The sequence below is a fragment of the Diabrotica undecimpunctata genome, chromosome 7 (genome assembly GCF_040954645.1).
Source record: "Diabrotica undecimpunctata isolate CICGRU chromosome 7, icDiaUnde3, whole genome shotgun sequence".
Taxonomy (NCBI): Eukaryota; Metazoa; Arthropoda; class Insecta; order Coleoptera; family Chrysomelidae; genus Diabrotica; species Diabrotica undecimpunctata.
In genome coordinates, this window is record NC_092809.1 from 59,329,928 (window position 1) to 59,354,983 (window position 25,056).

The following is a 25,056-nucleotide window of genomic DNA, read 5'->3' on the forward strand; positions in this document are numbered from 1 at the left end:
GCCATCAACAAGTTACCCTGTCAACCACATAAAGTATCAATTTTAAATTTGTTTATTGTAAAGCAATAGGCAGGGTTTGCTTGTGCAAAATATCATTATTTTGTTTGTTTTATGCTAAATAAATATGATTAGTTAATTTATTGTGTTATTTGTTACCAACTGAATTTTCATTATTTAATTCATAGTTTAAGACAAGACGGATTCACACTTGAGAGACTGAGCTAGGCTAAGCATATATGATAAGCTCCCATAGTTGATTGAGGTATTAGTTTATAATAGTATTTCAGTTCTCTTTGGTAGTTTTATCGTTACAACTTCAAATTCTTTGATGGTTATCCTAGAAGAGAATTTGATCACAAAACCGTTCTAGATATATTTTTATTTAATCCTTTGGAATTTAGACGCACCTGCAATTCTTTTTGAATAATAATCTGCTCAATATGGTTGATATATTTTATGTTCAGTTATTATTTCTGCTTATTTCTAAATTTTTCTGTGATTATGTGTAAGCATTTTCGAAATAAAGCAATTATTTACTTATTTGTTTATTTATAAATGACTGCGAAGGTAATATACCGAGTAAAGAAGACGGATGGTCGACTTCAGAGTCTAACCCGTATTCTGTGGCTTTCGAGTTTTTTGCTGACATCAACGTATTTAACTCTGTTTAAAATCTATAGATAAAAAAAGGTTTTTTTAACTATAAAAGACATTTACAATTTAGTGCCTGTTTGAATCGTCCTCTCGCATATTTGCCACGACGCGAGCAAAGCATCGGTATTATGTAACTCTGTTAACAAGTAATGTCATATTCGTGCGGTAAATTTCATACTAGCCACGAAACTAACAGCAGGTAATTTTGCGTTTTTAATTCGTAATTATGTTTGCAGGCACGGTCAGGCACACACCCATCAATCAGAAGAGAGCCGTGTGTGGCATAAAAGAGACAACAAATGGCAGAACGTCCATTTCCACCGCAGCGGCGGCAATGGAGGAGCGGCATTCGGCTTCAGTTTGCATAAATAGAACTGTTAAGTCTTTTCAACAAGAAAAATTGCTAAGCAAGAAATCCATAATAGACTATGATGTTTTCAATGTGAGATTCTCGATGGTGATGTGTGAATTTGTATTGATTTTCTCGATTCGGTAATCGTTTGTACTTAAAGAAGATGTAGAAATAATATAATTTTTTCTCACATGCAGCTATATTGACAGCAAGTGCTAGTCCTCCATTCATGCATGAAGTATTTAAGATATTTTTTAGAAGCAATCATAACTTCAATATTTTTCGGTACTGAAACTGATACATATACATATATGATTTCAGGAAACTATTTAAAGAATCGAATTTAAGAGTTAAAGACTCGCAATTAATAATTTTTTGTGTTTCTTTGCTTTCTTTGCCCAATATTATATAATCAATCCAAATCAGTAAGTTAAAATCCTTTAGTCTCTAGAACGTTTTAGTTTAAAATTTATGAATTTATCTTCAATGCGAATGACAGATTGCTACTAAATCTTGTTTTTGCTGTTATGATATAAGAAAATTCACAGAATGTTGGAAAGAATACTAGGGAGCGTGTTCGAACGAGGCTTTTTTGGGATAAAACAAAAATTTACATACCAAAGTGGCACGCAATATTGACGACAAAGTTTAAATAAAGACAATTTTTTAGGTGATTTGTTTAGCTTTGTAACGTTACTATAAATTTCAATATTCACTAAAACAGATTAGCTAAACTAGGTTAAATTTAGTATTTTAACATTGTACACTAAGTGTTAGTGAACATTGGCCACAAATATGAGTAACAGTTTTAGTTATCATTAAAAAATTAAAATGTAAAGTAAAAAATGATGATAATCAATTTTCTACTGCAACGTCGATTCTGGATTTCAGTCTTTAGCCAGCATCGTTTATTTTTGAGTTTAATTTAGTGTGCCTCATCATTTAAGAACATCGGCGGTCATCACGTTCCATTATACTCTGTAGCAGTTCTCGAAAGTTCCATTTTTTCAAAAATTAAATTTTTCAACCAGATTTTAGATATGACTACTTTTGGAATACCACTTCAGCGTAGGGTACCATTATTGCCGTGTAATTACATAATGTCACTTTTTAGAATCTGCTTTAGGTGTTGTTGTGTCATTATCCTCCTGTGTACTCTGTGTTCCTCTATCAATTAATCAGAGATCTGCGTAGTTTAAAAGAAATCCGTGTCCAAAATATTAAGCTATTCACAAAAACAACCGTAGGTAACTGAATAAAGGCTGCATAACGTACTTCATCCCTTTTGTAGACCTTGTTGTGGCCATTTTTTCGATAAATCGACTTTATGATTTAATTACAAAAGATATTCTTTTCCACTCGTTTATTGTCCTATTGATTAGATCGAAGACAGCGATAAGCTTGTGTCTTTTGTAAATTATATTAAACTAGATCCGTGTAGCTAACCTCCTAACCGTAACAGCATAGTCCATTCTGCCGAATTAAGACAAGGAAAAAAAATTTCTGAAAGTTTTAAATAGCCTTTTTTTCTGATGTGCCACATATTTTGGGGTGTTAATAAAAATTAACTGATTAACGAACATTCTTATTAATCGGGAACTATTTTATTCCCCCATAAATATCTACAGTACTAAATTTGCAACTGTAGAAAGATCTTAAACTAAAAAGTAGATTATCAGACTAAATTAATAAAATATTACACAATTTAATTGGACAAAGAAAACATTATATAATCCACAAAATACGGAATATTTACTTCATCTTAGGACTAATAAAGAAGTTTGATTTATTTTGCTTCTAAAACGTATACTAGATATTGTAAATTGTTAAATCCTATTAACGAACGCGGCTCTTTAAAAGAGTTTGGCTAGAAAGCCTTAGTAATAATTGATAATATTACCTCCTTAAACTTTAAATTTGCCAGTTTTCATCCCGAGAAAATGCAGGGTAACCAGTTAAAATAAATTCCGCTAAGTTGCTTTCCTAACCTCTTTTAAAAGTAGCGTATGAGGCAAACGTATTTGCACACATTATGCAAGGTATTCCGCTTAAATTTTCACCACTTGAAGTTTTGGTCATTATAAGTTAAAAAAAGAGTCTTTATCTCAATTTTATAGGAAAATTTGAATTGCTCATTTATCGATAAGTAATTATCAAAGTTAGAAAATAAAAGCAGCATTATTATATAAATCATTTGAATGTCCTTTATTTTATCTATAAAAGTATGTGCTAAAAGGTGGTATAGCGCCATCTAGATTAGATGGCAAAAAATAACCGCTGTCTCTCTGAACTGAGCAATTGCTATTACAGATAGAAATACTATTTTGAAATATTTATGCGGTTGCTAGATAGTTCAGAGACACAGAGCGGTGCCTTCTTTCTGCCATTCAAGGTAGATGGCACTATGCAGCAGATTTACGTCGTAGTGGGAAATTTAGTTAATAATTCTGCCTTTATTTCTTCGAATATGTCTTCAACCCGCCACTAACTGATAAAGACCAAACATACAGGAGTACAGACTTTTAGAGAAAAAGAATAGCACATTTATGTTTTCTACTACTTAATTCGTAGCCCTCTATAAAACGAATTACAGAATGTTTCTGGAAGATAGGAAGATACTTTTACGCTTCTTTAGTTTATATTTACTTTGGCGTGTTATTTCTTTACTTACTTAACGATGTCACGCCATCTTAAAAGTCTCCTTTTTTCTTTGACAGCAACATAAATATGTGAAGTTTAACGAAGCGAAGACCTTTAAAAATAACCTTTAAAAGTGCTCTCATTGATTGATTGTTGGTTGTCGATTTAAGTGAAATACCTGCATATATAGATGTACATGACATTGCAGAAAGTTTTTACAACAGTACATTTTCTATCCTAGAATTAACCTGAAAAATATTATATATATATAGGAATATTTATAGATGGAGTGATTTTTTAAAATAAGCAACTTTCAAATCTTTATCTCTTTTTGCTTGAAGTTTAAGAGAAAGTAAACAATTTTCATAAAACGATTTATGCTAAATGTTTTCTACAAACCGTATAATATTCCATGAACTAAGAATGTATTACAAAGCAGTGCAGTATAAGGATATCCTTAAGAATTCTGTATAAACGAGCTGAATAATAATGGAATTGCAACCTCTAATACAATACACACTTCAATAAGCACTGGCTCCTAAACGTATTTTAACTTTTATATATAGACTTTGACTATTTTATTGAAATTGTCATCTTTCATCGCATTTTAGTTGTATTATTCCCAACACTGCACTGATGTATGATTCACCTTTATTCATAGCCATTTATACTGTTTGTACTAAATTTCTAGCCTAAATAAAAAGCTTTATCAAAAGAGTTTACTAGCTATTGACCTTCTGAAAAATGTTGTTAAAACTTTTTGTCGTTATGATGGCGAGCATTAATATAAACAGTCTCATTAGGTTTTTGTGCCATATAATTTTACTTGAATACTAAATTTAACGTACGTATTTATAGGTAGATAAGAGAAATTCATTTCATTAAATTTGTACATAAGCATTTGCTTAAAAAGTATATGTAAGCTGTTAATATATCAAAACCATAGTCTAAATGATCTTTTCACACTTAGACGAGTTTCAGATAAACTTAGATATTAAGTACTTGCCAAAGATATAATAAACGTCTTTAAAAAATTTGTCAAGTTTGAATACATGAGACTTGATATAATAGATTGCCTTTGAATCTTGTTAAGCATCAAGCTTGCCGCTGGAAGATGTAAAAACCGTGTCTTTATTGTAATAACATTTAAACAGAAACTGGCAACTTTCAGTCTGTGTTTTAGATTAGCAACGGCAAACAATTTGGTTCCCATTATCACAAAATTTAAATAAATGGTAAAAACGTAAGACAGATTTGAAGAATATTAAAAACTGAGAATGTAGAGTTGCATAATCATCCTATGCATAATCGAATTTATCTGTCAATGGTATGTCAATGTCACGTCAATGTCAATCTCTTTTAGTAAAATGACCAGTTATACTACCCCCTACGCCCTTGTGCTTGACTTACTTTTAATACTCGTTTTTAAATTATGACAGTAATCATCTCTTTAAATTGGTTGATTCTGTTATTTACTGTATAACGAGTAACAAAGTACCTCTCTTGACTTATTCTATTAAAGCCCTTTTACATTATCTTTTTTGCATCAACATATTTTTTAACTGCATCAGTAATTTAATTTAAGTTTCAATTGTGCTTTTAAATATAAATATTTTTGTGGTAAGTTTGAACTCCACAGATAGGTTATTCTGGATCATTACCAACAACTGACGCCTGGCAAAATTCTTTTTTAGCTAGATACATACAGAAACTGAAGTTTTGTAGTTCTCAGATTACCCCTTGCATTGTTTTCTCTTTTGTTAAAGGTTTCAAAGGAGTTTTTCAGTATCATAGATCTTTTTACACTGCGAGTTGTCTTCTTGTGAATACCTCACTTATGTTTTAGTCCAAAAGAATCCAGACTTCTAAGAAAAACTATTACATATTTACAATTACAGATAATATCCGTTTCCTCTCCATTTTTCCTAGAATGTGCATGTTACTTTATCGAAGAGATTCTGAAACTGTTTCCTCGTGGCATATCTAAGTTACATACTATGTTTATATGGGATTAAGCCACAATTGGTTATAATCAAAATTACATATTATATTTGTTTTTGACATTTTGACTTATATTTTAGAAATCGTTTTCAAAAAAATTTAAAAAACTTAAATTGGAATAAGGAGGTTATAGAACTGTTTATTGTGTATGTTGGCGATTGACCAAATTGACAGGCAACTCACTGGATCTAGATCTTGCAAGTAGATAGCCATGGTTACTCACAACAAATCAAAATTTGAGATCGTGTCCGAGGTAAAACAACTCAGACTATGTGCCTCCAAGATCGAGGCCGATTAAGTTACCTGTCAATTTGGTCAACCGCCAACAATACACAACAAACCGATATATAACCTCCTTATTCTAATTCAATCTTTTTTAACTTTTGAAAGCGTTTTCTGGAGTGGCAGTCGAAACTAATAGTGGATTAATCCCATATAAACATAATATTTAATTACTTTATCGGCTTTTTGTCCATTTTACACAGATAAATCTGATGGAGCAGTGTCCAGTGAGAATTCCTTCGATTACTCTGAGATCAGTTTTTTGAAGCTCTTTAAGTATTATTTTCATAGCAAGCTATAGGTTAGTATAACCTTTTGCTTGCTTTTAAATATTTTCTGAGTAAGCTGCAATGTTCCTTTTCCCATGTTTGGACATCTTCTGTAATTTTGTTTTTCCGAATGTAGCGAACAAACACCGTAGGTGTTGGTTTGATAAAAAGAATACTAGCTGCTTCTTTTGTAAGACTATCAGCAATCTTGTTAACAACAATGCATGCCGTAGCACCCATAACAAAATTACTTCGTTGTACTTTGACAGTTATTTAAGGGACTGTTTAAAGCTGTTACGGACTCATTTTTTACGTCAATACGTATTTTTGCAAAATCGAGACGTTTATTCATGCACTAGCACAAAATATACTGCTAGTAATTCCGCTTACATTTTTCTTTTGGTGTATAGATACAGTTTCATATTAAGCTCAGCTCAAAGCTCTAATATTTGTATCGATAATTTAGTATTTATAAGTAATGTTTACGTCTCACTTCTAAGCCCCTAATATTTTGTCGACGTTTTTATTATTTATTTGTAAACAGTACTAAGTAAAATCGTACAGTTGGTTAAAAAATGTTATTGCACTAGCTTTAGAAGAAAAAATACGACTTCGGCAGCTTAATGCAACTCTCCAAAATGATTAGTTCGTAAATATTCGTACAGAAAACATTATTTAAACTTTTTAAACTCCATTTTTACACCTGATAGTACTTGACAGTTGAGTATATGTAATCTAACAGTGCGAAATTATTTTCAATTTGTAAATTATTGCTTTATCTTTAAAAAAAAAATATATGGTGACGTAAGACAAATTTGAGGTTAAAATATTTATGGAAAACGTCAACCCAGTCCAGACAAAAACATTTTTAAGATCATCTAAAAGACAATAACTTTAATGTATGTGGTTATTGAAAATTTTAAATTATTAATATGCATTTAAAAAACGTTTCTCTAAATCTCGACAGAGATCTAAATTATTATGAGCTTATAGTAAAATAAACATAGTAGTCACTGCATCATATTTTTAGGTTAGTAACCACAGTAATTTTTTTTCTATTATAATATTTTTACAGTGTCACACAGTGTGGTGAACGCAGTGGATTTATTTATGAAATATTTGATTTTGCATTTTGCATATCATATAGATGTACAATCATATCTATAGATTTTTTACTTCGTTTTGTATACAGATTCATATTCGTGGTAGATAAAATCATACAAAGAACAAAATGGTGTTTGATAATATTTTTGAATGCATATGAGATCGCGGTGGCAGTTTTCCATAAGATTTTATCTTCTATTAAAAATTTGAATTGATATAAGCAGCTATTTTCAAAAAAAAATTATATATGCCTTATATTCTTATACGGCTCTATATAAATAAAATGTTTCAATGCACTATTAATTAAAGGCATTACGAAAAGTAATGCCTTTTGCAAGTGTCAACCACTTATTTGCTCTTATAGAGCATCTTTTATTTTGGTTGGCTTCTACACACTTTGTGTACTTTGTCTTAGAAGTTTATATACTTATTAATAAAAATCTTTTATCGAATTGCTACCAACAAATTAATTAATACTAGCGGGGCAAAGATTTAATAAATCACTTACGTTTATATTCAATTTTCCCGCGTTTAACGGTGCGTGTGTAGCATCGAGCAAAAAGACAAAAGAGGGAATCTAATCGTTATGAAAAGGCGACCAAAAAAGTGGCCTCTGATGGCGGACATATCCGGAAATGCGAATGCGCGAAATTTAAATTTTCCGACACTTATTAACAGTAGCTATAAAATAGTTTTCAGAATGTGTCTTAGACGAGAAAATTTTAATTAAATATTTACGATAACAGTCTAAAATGTGAAACAATTGTTAAAAAACTTCAATATAAATAAGATTTCATGTAACAGTTGGGACAAATAATAACATAACCCAACTAAATTTGATTTCTTAAACAAGGAAAGACTCTCTTTCCTTGTTTAATTTGGCCTCTCAAGATGGCACTTCCTGTCTAACAATATTTTTGCCCCCACTACCTTTACATTCCCTCTTTTGTCTTTTTGCTCGATGGTGTGTAGACAGCTCGGTTCAGGTTATTGGAAAAGCGGGGTTGCCGAATTTAATATTAGGATTTCCGGATCAGAATATTTTATTTTATTTATAAATTTATTCACTTAAAGTACACTAATTATTCACAAAATAGTGTACTTACAAATTAAGATTAATTAGTATTAAGAGATTATAATTAATTTAAAGAGTTTTATTCAAAAATCTATGTGTATATGAATAGGTAACTAAATATATCATATGCAAACAATTATTTCTAACGAAAAACAAGTATTTAATAAGTATGGAATTTATTAATAAATAGGTACATTATGAACACTTTTCAATGTGTGCCTCATTTTCTAATGCCAATTGATCGATTTAGTTGATATATTTAGATTAAGTATTTGAAGTCATCATATTTTATAACCTTTGAGATATCAAGCCTGTTCTTCATTATTGGAGATTTAACTCTGGCAAAAGTTTCTAGTTCCTTTACTACTCGTATAATGTTCTTCGAAGCCTAGCTTGCGTCATTGTCTGATGTGTCAGACCAATTCTGGGATGTAGTATTTTCGTGTCTCAACAGATACCTTATCTGTTAAATATCTTGTCTTTCTTTGTTTTCTCGCTGATAACAGTACTATCTTTATTTATTCCAGGTTTTCTTTATTCGACAGTGTAACTGTCCAAGGTGTTTATAAGATTTGACGATATACCGGCATCCCCAAGGGTTCCAGTTCATTTAAGCTCACAGCCTTTGGAATCTATAGATATCTCGATTCTATGAAATAATATTGACACAAGTGTTAGTCTTGTAAGCTACAGATGAAGATGCTATTTAGTCTACCAAAACTGTCGGTGTCTAGAGAAATTCCAGCTTTTATTTGTTTCAGGATCGAGCTTGTTGTTAACACAACAGGCCAGGAACTTGTAATGAGTGATCTAACATGTTATTCTTGTTCGTCCGTTATAAAGTATTATCTGAACGTTTCTATAGTGAACTTTTGTGGGTGATCATCCTGTTCTAATGTTTTTTATGCTATTTGTACTGCTGGTTACAATGTGTTTGTCCTCCCAATGTTATCCGTAAATAATGTTCCTAGGAAATTTTCCTAGCATTGCCAACTTATTTGTGTCGCTTATTACATAATAGTTTGTCCACTGTAAAAAAATTGTAGAATATTTTTTTTTTAATTACGAATTAAAAGCAAATTTACTCTTGGTAGCAATTTAAAATGAAAGATATGACCTTGTATTACTAATATAGTAATAGTTTACAAATCTCTTATGATAATTATCGCACTTTGCTTTCAGATATTTTAAACTAGCATTTACAATGCTCTGATATGTGATATATTTTCCTTATATTAAATTTTTAAACTGCATTTTTACCTATGTGGATACGTGATAGTGTACTTAAATAAAAAAAAAACTAATAAGTAAAGTATATCATATACCCACGGGCAACGCAGAGTGTCTTTTAGAACGATTCAATTATAGAGAAGTACACTTATATTTTTTTATATATTTATGTTTTTGTCAGCAGAACTTTAATTTTTAACTGATGAAACTGATTATTCAGTACCAGAACACAAAGAAATATACGATGTCTTAGAATTTATTCTCAAAATATATTTTTTAACAAATTTATCAAAATTAGCTGTCATTTGTCATTGTCAAAATTTTCGATGTCAAAATTATTATTGTGATAATTGTGAACATTATCAAAAACTTTAACATTGTTCAAACTTCCAACATTGACAAAACTATCATAATAGGTATCTAAATTTCTAAAAACTAACATATATCAGTACTTAGCTTTTCTTTATTGGATAATATTATAAGTGAATGACTAATATTAATTGGTCAATGACTGTAGTACCTAAAGACAAAACGATATCGTATGATTTCTTTGAAAAATTTCCATTCATTGCTTGCAAAATAAAAATTAAAAGAGTTTCAGAATGTAGTAAAATACTAAAAAATGTAACATTTCAAAGAGTACTTAATTCTTTATTGCAGTATTTTTAACTGTAAGACACTCTGTAAAAAATATTTTTGGAAAAATTACTTCCATGACTGTTTAAAATATAAATACTATTGACATGTTTTTAGCTCTCTTAATATATAAGTAAAAATATATATAATCACTGAAGTATATCTAATTTTCACATTTATCGTCATTTCGTGTTTCTGATATTTTTTCATGAATATTTCATTTTTTAACGATAATTTTAACGAATCAATGATAATCATAGTAAGAAATTCGGTATTTTTCTGGTTTAAAATATTCAGTGGGGTTCACTAGGTATGTTTTATTTATAAATAGTGTAGATCCTGCGACTTTATGTACTATTCCATATTAAAATGATAAAACAAACCAGCAGGATGATCCCACCAATTCATACAAGCAGTACGAGTTGTTTTAGAGGCAAGATTGGTTAAATATCTTAGTATATGCGTAGAAGAATATCACTTTACTGGCATATACTTACTATGAGTTATCTCTATGTAAAATGTATTCGCTGTCAGGCGTTTGAGGGAGGGTATAGTTAAAAACTCCGATGAGCTCGCATTTTAGATATGCACATGCAAGCTTAATATTTATTGTTTTTCTCAATTTTTAATTAAATAACTTTACGTTGAAATTGTTCCTATTAAATTAATATAATGAATATGAACCACTCTTGAGGAAGGTATTATTGACGTCTATACGTTCACTATGGCAACAAAAGTGTAAATTACGGAGTATAACTTGTTGAAAAAATACATGTAAAATAGTTTTTATACATTTCGTAGATTTCCCTATACAGAACGACGTCAGAGATTGGTTATTTCAGTACATAAAACAGATATGTGCATATGAAGAACTGTAAGTTGCCTACATTTGGTTTGGCACAACTCGGTAATGTAGGTCAGTCTTAAATACTGTTTTTATAAAATGAACCAATTTTACATAAACGTTCATTTAATTCAACTCTAATCTGACATTGTGGGGTTTTTTTAATAATATTGAGTATTTAAAAATATAGTAATAAAATAGAAACGCTAAAAGTGATCACAATTTAGTCATTTTTTTTCCTTCAGAGGTCGGGTCATGTAAAACTACTTGAATACTGTTTACTATGTGAAATTTAAACTTGATCGATGGAAACTAAAACATACAGTTACTGTTGCTGTCCACTGTGCATAAAGGAGGTGTTCCCCAATCGAGATCTTAAAGTTTTGTCTATATTTGACAAATTATACTTTAAACAGGTTGCACAATAACTTCTCTGGCCAATCAAATTAAAGTAAGTTCAGTGAAAAACTTATTGAGATACTTAAGTTGTCAGTCAGAGATTTGAAAAAAAAATTCCAAGTTTAATTTGATATTTCTTAATAATATAACGTGTCACAGTATTAAAATGTATTAATGATTGAATAGTATGAAGTATAATCAATGGATTTTTAAAATATTATAAATATGTGACTATTTGTACTACAAAACTGATATTGAACCTTACTGTATTTATAAAATTGTTTCTATTGTCTAGCTAGTATAAATATAATCAACGATATTCACTAATCATTGAAATTTTTTATGAAAAAATATCAAATTGCTGCTTTTTTACTGTATTTGATAAGACATTATCGAATTTAAAAACAAATTATTCACTACTTGTCTAGAATAGTCCTACTTTTTAGTAAATTTGTAGTTGCATTAATCTAAGAATCATTATTTAGTCATTCTATGAATTGACTTAAAATGTTATCATGTTTGTGTCGGGCCTAACAGAGATTTTTTGTTTGGAGTTAATCTATTATGGAATTGAACTATCTGCAGTTGTGATCCAGTTAGTTTTGCAACTTTACGTGGCATACATTAGAAAAGAACCCATCATTACATTTAATCTGTATAAATATTAAATATAATCATGACATAACAATCAAAATTAAAATAAACTTAACTATTGCACGATGAAATTTGTAATTGTTTTTGTATTTGTTTGTAATACGCCAAATCTCAAATCGTTGGAGTAAAACTATCTATTTGTATAGATATGTAGCTGTATCACAGAAACACGAATAAATGCAAGAGAGCGGGAGGCGTTGGGAGACCTGAAACATGTGAGATCGGGAAACGGAAGGTACTAGTTTAATCTTTTTTCGATAAAGCAATTGCAACAGCTCTAGGTCACTTGAATAGAGATAGATAGAACCGAACAAACCAAAAGAGCTTTTGCGAATTTTCACAAGAGCCAGTACACAACTAGAAACATTTCTTCAGTTTTACCTATCTATGAGTAATAACGTGGAAAGTAGGTGTTTGAAAACTGTAAAACAAGCATAAACCGTAAGTATATAGGAAGCTAATTTAAGAAACTTTGACAGCTGAACCTCAAACAGGACCAATACCTTCGGGCATTAAAAACATAAAAAAGCGACCGAAAAGTATTAATAACGTCAAAAATCAATGTAAAGGCGTCAAAAACATCAAAACAGAGGAAAAAGCAACAGCAAAAGAGCGACAAAAAAATCACCAAAAGGTCTCAACGTCTGACCAACGAGGTCGTCTGGCAGAGAACTACGAACGCGTTCGTAGTTCTCTGCCACCACTTTTGAGGTGTTTTAGACACTTTCTAATAAGTTTTGGACAATTGTGACGCTTCTTCTTTTCCTTTTTTGACTAATTTAGGTTAAGTCAAAGGCCAAAGTGTACTGGAGTGGTTTGTTAACTAAATACCGTGGGAAAATATACGACACGATAAAAGTCTACAAGGCGGAATGAATAACCTAGATATCTACCTAAAGTATTTGGCAGTATATGGATATTAAATAAGATACAAATAAAAAACCAATAAAATCATCTTGTGAACAGTATTTGTAGACTGGTATTTAGCATTACAAATAACAATCTCCCAAATTGGTTCCCGACCAACAATATTCTCTTATTAATCCAAATCATAAAAACAAAATTGGAGATTAAATTTTCTGTTTTGTTCTTTATATTCAAATAAATCTTGAATTCACAAACAGGTTCATAACCATAGTTTCTTACTAATTGGTTCATAACTTCAGTATGATATATTGACACTTTCTCTTCAAAATTTAAAACCTACTTGGTATAGCATAGCCTGATTGTTATTGTAAAAACTATAAATATGAACAGTTATTACATGTTTCTTGTTTTATCTTTTATGCAAAGACCAACTTTATGCTTGGCACAAGGCAATTTAGTTAAATTTCATAATTAACAATGTACAGTTTGTGAAGAAAATGAACATGAGTATCTAAAGATAATTCAATAAATAACTGAAATTAAAGAGTCCATTAGAACGCCAACAGTTTTTGGTAAGAAGATATGAAACTATTTTTAAAAAGCTCTTCATCTGTACTTTCAAATATTCGTATTTTATTCTTTTATACGATTTGATCAATTATGTTGACATAAAAAGATTTCTCTTAGATACCTTTGTGCTAATACGTTTCGTCAATAATATCACCATTCATGGTATTTCCTTAAAAATAAATCTCTTTATCTCTTCTTTTATACATCGACTAAATCCCTGATCAACTGCTATTCCGATATGATATGACATATCTTTTATGAATAAAAATGCAAGATTTTTATTCTTCTATGCCCAATGCTCTTAATTACGTTTAATTTATTAATTCTTAATACCCTGCAAGATAAAAGATAGGCTATAGATATTATTCCACTTGCTCTTGGTATTCAATTTTCACTGGTCATAATTGTTGTTCTTGCCAATTGAAGTTGGTTTCGTTGGATTTAGTATTTTCGGTCTCTTCGAAAATATGAATCCATTGAATCTTCGCCTTTTAATTATATGTAGCTTCTTTAGAAGCAGGATAACTCAATTACTTCAGATTTTAGAATTTTTTATTGTTTGACTTTGTTGTAGATATTCTGCATTTTCGGAAAATGTATGTAAGTCCACAAGAATATATTTGTCAACTAGTTAATGTTTCTATCTCCTTTTAACTAATTTACCCATCATTCTCTTGCTGCTTATTGAGGAGGACCAGTATCTATGAGAATTACTAGATTATCCTTTAGTATTTTAGATTTTTTGCAAAGAATGTCGATATCAAGCTGAATACATGTTTAGACATCACGACAATTTCTGGTCCTTCGAATTCGTAATCCACTGTTACGTAACGTCTTCGATTTTATAAGTAAATATTACATCCAAACTTATTTTATTTCTTTAAATAGTGTAGGCATAATGGATTCTTTATAATGTAAGCAAAACTAAATCTATCTTAAAAAACATAGAAAATAAACCACATATATATTAGAAGAAGTTTTATAGTTACCAATATTTCCAATTTCATACTTCTGAGGTTATACTGTTAAAAACTTAAATGCGTTAACCTGAAACATATTCCTAAGTTGTATATTTGTAATCTCTATTGACGTGTTCATTTTTACAACAGTACTTTTGCTATTAAAAACTGTTTTGTGACAACTTTTCGTACAATGTATGAAACACTGTTTAAATAAAATAGTGATAGCATTTCACTGTTCGTGTACTTAGGTATATAAGACATACCACTAATCTTCGTCATTTTCGTGCAGAGATCGTGGATATATCTTTAAAATTTTAATTTATCTTTCTAAGTTGGACTTTAGGGATGAGAGATTATGAGCTGTTTGAAAATTTTGCGAAAATATAAAAATGCAGATAATTTTCCACAAGTTGTCTGTAAAAAATCACAGTTAACAGCCATTATTCGGTAGCTATGATACATATTATACTCTGTTAACTGAACTGAGTTCTTGCTGTCTAGCAAATTTAATAATTAAATTTGTGTTATGTTGGACAAATTTTGGCTTCGACTGAAAATGGATGGAAGTTACTATACAACCAAGCACACGTGTTCATATCCACTATTAATTATATGTTCTATTAAATAACCTAAGAGGTCGAACTCCCTATGATCGTATTAAGACAGAATTAAATAAAAATATTTGGCGGAAAAAAATATAAGAAAATTTTAAAAGATTTTTATCATGGAATAATGAAGTTTGGGACTTCCTTTATCAAGTTAAAACTTGTAAACAAGCAAAAGGATTGTTTTCTGCCAAAACAATTACAAAAAAATATATCTATCTACTGGTAACATTTTTGAAGTTACCAGTTTCCAAGAACAGGTCTTTTTCTGTATTTCCACAGCCCTAAAAGTGTCTTTTGTAGTAATCACTAATCCACCATTATTTTTCAAATTTACTAACCTGCTAAATTCCCCAACAGAAGCAGAAGAATTATCGGATTGTGGTTTAAATAAATATTGAATACAATGTATACACTTACTAATAAATCCGCATATAAAAAATAATACAATCCTTTAATTTAGATTTATCATCTGCCAACACAATGTTCAACTCTTTCTGAAGCAGATCAAGCCAGTTTCTATTTCATTACCTTCAAAGAATATTTTTTCCTTCTTCGCCCTCTATTTGTAATATAGGCACTGTAACATAAGCACTACGCTATGGCTGCCACATGTGCTCCCTTATTTGTCTCCACCTAACGGAGAACACGTCCACTAATTTAAAAAATCGTCTTCACTTATTTCCCTCCAGTTCTACATCTATAAGTTGTAATTTATTATTATTATTACATCTATGATTGTAACTTAAAAGTAAAAAATTATTCACATAGAGTTTATTAAAAAATATAACTATCAATTAAAACAATAAAACAAAGGTTTAAATGAATATTTTTGAAATTTTATAGTTGTTTATAGATTAGTACCTACAAATGAAAATATTTTAATAAAAATTAATGAATATACACTCCCATTATTTATGATTGTTCTTTTTTTTTCAATGAAAGAAATCTGCAACAATAGACTGAATTAATCGACTATACCTGCGTGTTTTATAGTTGTTAAATGATGCGCGGGTAGGACATATTTCATTTTTTTTTTTTTTTTTAATTAAATGCGAAAAGGGGAACGAGCTGAAAGTTATATTATCAGGATAATTACACACTGGTTGGTCTAAATTTTGAAAAAGTAAATAAATTTGTTTTTATTGATTTTAAAATATACACAAAACGGTTAAACTTATAGAATTATGATTAAAATTTAAGCTAACCTAACTTACTTAAAAGTCTGATACATAAACTTATCAAGATGACTTCTGAATTAGCAATTAATTACCATTAGATTATGAAACAACTTAAATTTGAGCCAGTAACATTGGGAATATGTTGACAGATTCATTGTCGGAAACATATAACACAAAAATTCCTACTTAACAGTATTAATAGCTCAAATCAATTATGTAATATACAAAGTGTCCTATCTTGATACTATTACTACTTTGATACTATTATATAGTAGTATATAATATACTATAGTATATAGTATATTATATATCGTTGGCTCAAATAAATTTACCGTTGTAGACTTTTCATTGGAAAAAAGAATAACCATGAATGATGGGAGTGTATATTAATTATTTTTTATTAAAAACCTTTTATTTGTAATTACTAATATATAATCACCTATAAAATTTGACTAATAAACGTTTGTTTTAGTTAATGCAGTTTTATTTTGTTAATAAACTGCATGTGAACATTTTTTTTATTTAAATATATGCTATGAGCACGTTCGCTTGGTTGTATAGTAATTTCCAGCCACTGGCAGTCAGCGAAAATTTATCCAATGAAGCAGAAAAATAATTACTAAATTTTCTAGACAGTTGGGAGTTGGGATTGGAATCCTCGAACAACAGTATATCCATTTTAAGCCCTACAAAAGTGCTTTTTGATATTTTTAAAGTGGTTTTTAGTAAAATTTGAGGAAAAATATAATTTTAGAATATGTTTGTTGACTCGTATAATTTTGTTTAAAACAAATTGCTCAAATTCTCACATTAATGAAGTACACCTGACTTCATCTCTATATTTGATCATTTTTAAGCAATACTATTATGTGTTTTTAAACTTATCTTTAAACCAGGGTTGACCAGGTTTTACCAGGTTTTAACTAGGTCATTTTAAGTACTCTTTTAAAGACTCCCTTTAATAGATCATCTAAAATGAACGGTCCAAACCCAGGACTACTTACTAGGTGTAAGTTAGTTTCTTATGAAAACGTCTCTCCAAATAATTATTTATCAAATGAATCTCACTATTTAGCTTGGTACACTTGACTCGCAAGTAACATTCATACATTTTTTGTATAATATCTTAAAAATGAGTGTCTGCATATGTGATAATTATAACGGATCATATTTATGTAATTCTTCATGTAAGAAGTACTTAACAAAGTCTTTGTGGCTAAGTGTAAACAAAAATATGTGTCATTATCTGTTAAATACTGTATTAAATGTGATGTACCTAATAATTTTTGTATAAAAATATGTAGGAATGATTTTCAGTAAGTTACTTAAAAATAACACTGTAACTAGTAGTGCTATAACATAACAGTAAAAGTTTTTTACTCCTAAAACATTTTTATTTGCTTATCTTGTATTTTTTGTTTTATATTGTGAGTAACGCGAATATTGTACTCCCCCAATCACGTCCAGTTCTGTTTCCTCTATTTCCTATAAGCACTTTGTTGTACTGCAGCCACTTGGCTTATTGTACGTTTGAAGTAGAGGAGTGTATTTTCAGAGCATTACCTACCTTAACAAACGAAGAAAAGAACTATGTATCTCTGTCCGGAGATTAATACAGCTAGAACCTAAATGACCAATGAGACGGTCACGTGGTCAATAAACCCGGCCCATTAGAAAGAGATCCAGGGATGTACCAACGTGGTAATTAAAGGGAATGAATAAAAATATGTTAAAGCAACTGACAGTTTTGAGTTTTACAATAAACATCAAAATATTGTTAGGCAGAAAGTTAAAAATTAAGTTTTAATGTAAGTCCTGTAATTGTTTATCACGCCCTTAGACTCCAGTGGAACGAGACTCAGGAAACATAAGGAGAAAAAAGACCGAAGAAAAATTATTTGAAATTATATTAACGTATAAGAACGTACAGAAGAAACATAAGTTTCTGTTCAAATTTGAAGCACAAGCAAAAAATTTATAACTAATAGAAGAAAGAAGGGAATTTGGTTTCTGAAACTTGACAGAGACAACAAAAGTGCAAAAATCATTAGAATAGCAAGACTGGCATGGGCAGGATTTATATATTAAGAAATGCCTCAATACTTGATGAGCAAAGTGTTCAACCAGGGCATCCTTCCTATCATGACATATGGATGACAAACCTGGACCCTAACCAAAGCAAATATGAACAAACTAGATACAACAGAAAAGGTAATGTTAGGTATACGACTGACAGATAGGAAGTGGAACAATTGGGTAAGATCAAAAACAAAAGCCCAAGATATCACAACAAAAATTGCCAAACTCAAATGGAGCTTCGCAAGCCACACTAATAGACAAAAAGATAAAGGTTGGAACGCCACAATACAACATTGGAGACCTTACAAAGGTAAGAGGAAGACCACACATGATGTGGGTAGATCATATCAAAAAAATAGCTGAAAGTATGTTGCTCAGGATATAAGTCGATGGAAGAAATCGGAATAGGCCGATGTCCAAATGTGGACGATATAAGGCTAAGAAGAAAGGAATACTATTTTCTTTTATTTCCAGATTTGTCAAGTGTCCAAAACTTATATTTGACTTTTCCTTTCAACAATTATTAAACTATAATAGCAAGTTTGTCAATTTATATTGAATATAAATACTTTTTTTATTTACTATTTTTCATGAGAAACAACCACTATTACATTTCAAAATACGTTCATTTTGTTACTTCCTGTTTTTTCTTAATAAATTTATTTTCGAGATATTTTTTTTCTGTGTTGTTTACAAATGTTCGTAACATTTGTTGTAGCCATCATATAAGGCGTAAGTACACGCATACTATTTTTGTTTACACATTATCGTACAATTATAAACAGTGTGTTTGTACAATTTTGATAGTTTTTAATGTTTTGTGCAATAGTTTACGGGATCTAGTATTGGAATATTTTAAATTTATATCGGTTGTCCACAAACTCACTTCAAAAATGAAAAGAAGTTCTTTTTTACTTCTATATGATAATCAATTACCTTATGTAAATCTTTAAAAATGAGGATTTAATTCGATGGCATGAATACGATTTTTTAATTGTAGTCATAAGCAGTTCGTTACATAAGGCCAATTGATCAAATATATTTATTTAAACAACTTTAATGCATACGAGAATTTGACTGTATAAGAGTAAACCTACATTAGAACAACCTCTTCAAAGGTATTCTCTTTAAAAAACAAATTTTGAGGTAATCGTCATAAAATTATCTCTAAAACATTTTCTTTTGGAAAGTAAATTTGTGGATATTCTGTATTTGCTCATGTTTTAATTTTGTTATTCTTTGTGTATAATAGAAAATGTTAGGTTTTTTGGCACCTAATGTATATGCTTCATTGCTTTATTGTAATTGTCATTTGAGTGCCATTTTTTATATATTAAAATGTTGATTTTTATTTATTTTTGTTATATATTAAAATAATGTTAATGTATATACAGAATTATGAAATTTTGCTTCATCAATTTATAATGATGTAATGTATGTTTTCCCTTAACAATCAAGTGTTGAAGTAAATCACTTTTATGGAAAATTATACTGAAAAATTAACGATTCGACTTTTATTTCAAACTAAAATCTCCCACTTAACAGATACAGTTACCCAAATTAGATCTAGCATCGACAGCAGAAAAAATATAAATATAGAAAACATTTTTTTTTGTCTAGATCTTCAGTCATACAGTCAGACACAAAGAGTAACCATCACTATAATTAACCTAAATCCCGTAACACAAAGATTATGATTACATCGACATTAGGAGAACCGGGGCACACTCTTCTCGCCTAGAGACCTATTAAGGCATTGGTTTATAAAAGACATACAAGGTTACAGAAATAAGGAAGTTGTATAAAAAGGTTTAAAACAAAGGTATCGAGATTAACTAAAATTTTATAGAGAATTTTATCTAATATAATAAAAGGCTAGGTTGACACGTCACGCAGTTTGTCCGGGACGATAACTCCTAGCACCACCTAAGAAAGAAATCTGAACTACCAACTGACATTTTAATCATATTGTTCTTGAAACTATACAGTTGATTTATTGCTAGTTAATTCTACAAATTGATGATTAAAATATTCTTACTCGGAAATTTTACTACTTTATCAGTAATTAACTTATTCGCGAAATTGGTAAAAATATAGGTTAAGGTAATTGTAAGGTAGGATTTATTAAGCAAAATAATTTAAAGCTTTATGTTAGAAGTAAAAACGTTAAGGTTCATTCTGCTCATTTTTTGAGCGTTTTGTGGTAGGGTAGAATAGTTCATCGCATCGTGACATATGATACATCATTAGAAAGGAGAGGGGGTAGCGAATATGTTGAGACAGAGAAACACACATGGCGGCATTACATATCTCCGTTGTTATTGTTCGATTGGATCGTGTGATGCGTTAAATGAAAGGGAAGGATATAACGAATATATTAAGATACGACATACGAGATATCATACGACACTATGGACGACAATTTTTTATTGACTTAAACGCCTCTCGCTGAGTACAAAATAAACAACTGATCGAATCTTAAAATGCGTCGTAGCAAATATAACGAACATATTACGATAGAAAAATCAAACAAGGCGACTATCAAGTACTACACAGTACAGATACACAGATAACAATATATTAACTAAAAGACAAAGTTTGATTAACTAACTTAAAGAAGGCCTCTGGCTGAGGACAAAATAAACAATTACTCAAATCCTTTCATGACACATCAAATCAAACGACGTGAGACGTTATATATAAACCAAAAAATATAAGATTCAAATCATCTTTCTCGTCACATTGCTCACATTTATCATAACCTATTACCTTAATTTTAAATAAATGCTTTGAATATCATGCGTGCCCGAATTGCACTCTAATCATTAAGTTATGTCCCTCCTAAACGCTCTACAGGAATTATACTAAGGAATTTTAGTATAATTTTGGATTCTAGGAGATAGAATACTTCTATTATTAGAGTGCGATTTAGGCACGCATGTTATCTAAAAAATGTGTTTCGTTTTAAAGTGTTTTACAGTGAACGTCTAAATTATGGAATATTATCATTATTTCGAGAACCGTCGAGTTTTGAGGGAAATCCGGAAACAGGTCGATTTTTGATATAAAATACTCATCTTATAACGTACATGGAGTAGGGATGACGTCACCGGTGTGGGTGTAGTGACATAACCGTTAATTTTTTTAAATAGAAATTGGTATAATGCGACATCTCATTTGAAGGAGAATTTAATTCTCCATTTAACGACATTACATTTTTAACTAAAATATTTTTTAAGGATATAAAAACAATTTTTATTAATTTAAATTTAACTAAATTACAACTAATGATTTAATTCATATATATATATATATATATATATATATATATATATATATATATATATATATATATATATATATATATATATATATATATATATATATAGAAATGTAGCCATAAGCTCCCTTACTATTAAGAATCAGCAGATTCCGATATCCGACGTTATAAATAGGAAGAAATCAATATTTTTAATTATTATTGTAATTATTGTTTCAATAGTCAAGTTTAAAATCATTAAATGTAGTAGTTTGTAGTATTTCTCAAAATTGTAACTTTTATTTTCGAAATAAAGATTTTTTTGGGAAACTCAACGTTGAAGAAACATTTCTGGCGTTGCGAACAGGATCTTTCATACAGAAACATAGTCGTTTCCTGGTCTACATTAGTTTGATGAAATCCTGAAGAACCTGGTAAAAGAGAAAAATGTATTGGAAATCAAACGTGGAAATGTATTTGGAAATCAAAATCATCCTTGCGTAAGTTTTTCCTTTCTTTACCATCGTTTATGAGCATTTATTATTTTTATTGAATTGTTAAACATTTACATTGAATTTATTATTTATTGTTTATTGAATTTATATTATTTATAACATTTTTTACTTCAACGAATTTTTTATATATATTTGCATTTATATTTTTACATGTTTGCATATATTTTATGAGTACATTGAATGATATTTCCCAAAATAAACTCCTGGACAAAATTAACGCACCATTCATGTTTTTCTCAATAATCTTTATTTATTGATAATTAACTGTACGACAAGTTGCCTATGGACCTTGTTTGACAGTGACAGTTGTTATGTAAGCTAATAATAGTCTTATTTTAACAATAATTTATATTAAACTTCGTTTTAGCCTAAAAGTGAGTTAAACTTTTCATAAAATGTGCCGATTCAATCAAAGTGCTTGTGGGAAACAAGCTTTTTATTGTAATATTTTTCATCATATGCATGTTTGGAAGTTCATTTGCATAAAAATCAATTAAAAAAAATGAACCGAAAAAGAAATTTGTCAATAGAGGAGGCAGTGCGAGCATCGACTCTCCTAGATGAAGGATATTCAATGCGATACGTTGCAGGTTTGTTAGGAAAACATCATTCCAGCATCAGTCGCAAGGTGAGGCGATATAATGAAACAGGGTCGTACCATCGAAGACCAGGGCAAGGGCGAAAACGTTGCACTAATCAAATTGATGATCAATTTTTGAGACAACGTGCTCTTAGAGATAGAAGAGTCACCAGCAATTTGCTAAAAAATGAACTAGCAGATGTTCGAAATGTCGCGATATCGTCTCAAACAGTTAGAAGACGTTTACATGAAGCAGAATTAAACAACAGAAAATCGGCCAAAAAACCCTTGCTTACCAGAGAACACAGGGTTCAGAGATTGAATTTCACAAGATTGCATCAAAATTGGACTATCGATCATTGTAAACGAGTTTTTTCCTCCTATGAGACTAGAGTAAGCCTAAAAGCTCCAGATGATCGTGAGCATGTCTGGCGAAGGCGATGAAAAAGGTTTGCCAGCTGCAATATCTCTCCTAAAGTACACTTTGGTGGTGGCTCTAAAATGTTTCGGGGGGGAATTTGTTTTAAAGCTCGTACGGAGTTGGTCCTCATACGTACGAGGTCTATGAATGCCCATTATTACTTAGACAACATTATTGTCGAACACGTAATGCCTTTTGTTCCGTTTCTTGGACCTAATTTTTTATTCATGCAAGACAACGCTCGTCCTCATGTGGCTCGACAGGTTATTGGCTACCTAAATGATGTTGATATTCCATTATTAGAGTGGCCACCTAACAGTCCGGACTTGAATCCTATAAAGCATCTATGGGACTATCTCAAAAAAAAGATTCGAAGTCGTAGACCCCCTATTGTCAATCACAACCAACTCATTGAGGCCGTTATTGAAGAATGGGAGAATATTCCGCAAGCTTTTGTTGAACATTTAATATCAAGCTTGCCTCGATGCATAAATGTAGTCATAAAAAGTAGAGGAGGGCCTACACGGTATTGGTGTTGACCCAGATGCATTTTATTGTGTTATTTTATTGATTTTTTTCTTTTTGCAATTTGGAGTTATGCTAGCTTATTTACGCATTTACGGCAAAAACAAATTTTTAAAGAAACAATAGGCAAATTAAGGTCATGATGAAGTCATGTTGTATTTATTTTTAGGTGTTTATTATTATTTCAATGTAACTTAGTTTTATTTTGTGTTCATATTGTAAATATTTAGATTAATTAACGTGGTGCGTTAATTTTGTCCAGGAGTTTAGTATCGAAAATTTAAGTTTGCTATTCGATAATTTAAATTTAAAAATAAAAAGAAATCTACAAACCCCTAAATCTAAGCCTGCATCTAAATTACGTTCCAAACTGCCGATGACCAATAGCGATATTGCTAGCCTTTGCTCAACTCTGCCCGAATTCTCTTCTGGAGACAACCTCTCCACCTTTATCAAAGCAGTAGATAATTTAATAGTTTTCTTAGGCACCCAAGATTTAAATCCGTCCCAAGAGTTTATCTTAAATTCCCATATCGTATCTCGAATTAAAGGAGAACCTAGAAATTTCTTAAACTATTCAAATAAAACCAATTGGACAGAAATTCGTCCAGCGTTATTAACTAAATACGGAGACAGACGTTCCGAAGACATATTAGTAACACAACTATCCACCACCGTCCAAAATCATACTGAATCCTACGACAATTACCATCAGAGAATAACTACAAATCTGAACGATTTACTCCAACACATCACCTTAAACGATAATCCCGCGACAGTAACTTTTAAAACTCCATACTTCAAAAACATTGCCCTCAAAACCTTCTGTACCGGAATCAACGAGCCTTATTGCGAATACTTATCGCATTTTGAATTAAATTCCCTAGAAGAAGCCCTTCAAAAGTGTATTGCCTACGATAACCACAAAAATCAACAATACATGAACTTCCTTAAGAGCCAACAAAACAAAAAGCCCCCAATCAAAAATAAACTCTATCAATCTTCGAATAATCAAAGATCCACAAACTGCCAACCCACACACTCAAACTTATTATTATTATTATTAGTCGCTTATTGCTAGGTTAAACAGAGTTGAGCTTAATATTGAACCTTGTGGTACGCCGTCAGTTTGATGGTGAAGTGATGAAAAATGTCATTGACAGACTCTAAATGTTCGTGAAGTTAAGAAATTTTGTATAAAATTAAATATGTCACCCTTAATGTTATAACGAGAAAGTTTCTTCAGTATAGATTGCCTGCTAATTGTATCAAATGCACCTTCAATATCAAACACAGCTGCAATGACTTCTTGTCTCCTGTTGAAGGCATCGGAAATATGGCTTTGGAGAAGT

At 30.3% G+C, this 25,056-nt stretch overlaps 1 protein-coding gene across 5 annotated transcripts in view; it reads left to right on the top strand.

The window, feature by feature from the left end:
* CaMKII (Calcium/calmodulin-dependent protein kinase II) overlaps nt 1–12,392 on the top strand; it is a 699,413-nt gene extending 687,021 nt beyond the window's left edge. For all 5 annotated transcript variants that reach the window (XM_072537374.1, XM_072537369.1, XM_072537372.1 and 2 more), the window contains one exon: nt 891–12,392. In XM_072537374.1, the coding sequence (XP_072393475.1) occupies nt 891–1,026 (136 nt within the window). In that variant the 3' untranslated portion in view covers nt 1,027–12,392. The remainder of the gene's footprint in view (nt 1–890) is intronic.
* The last annotated feature ends 12,664 nt before the right edge of the window (nt 12,393–25,056 follow it).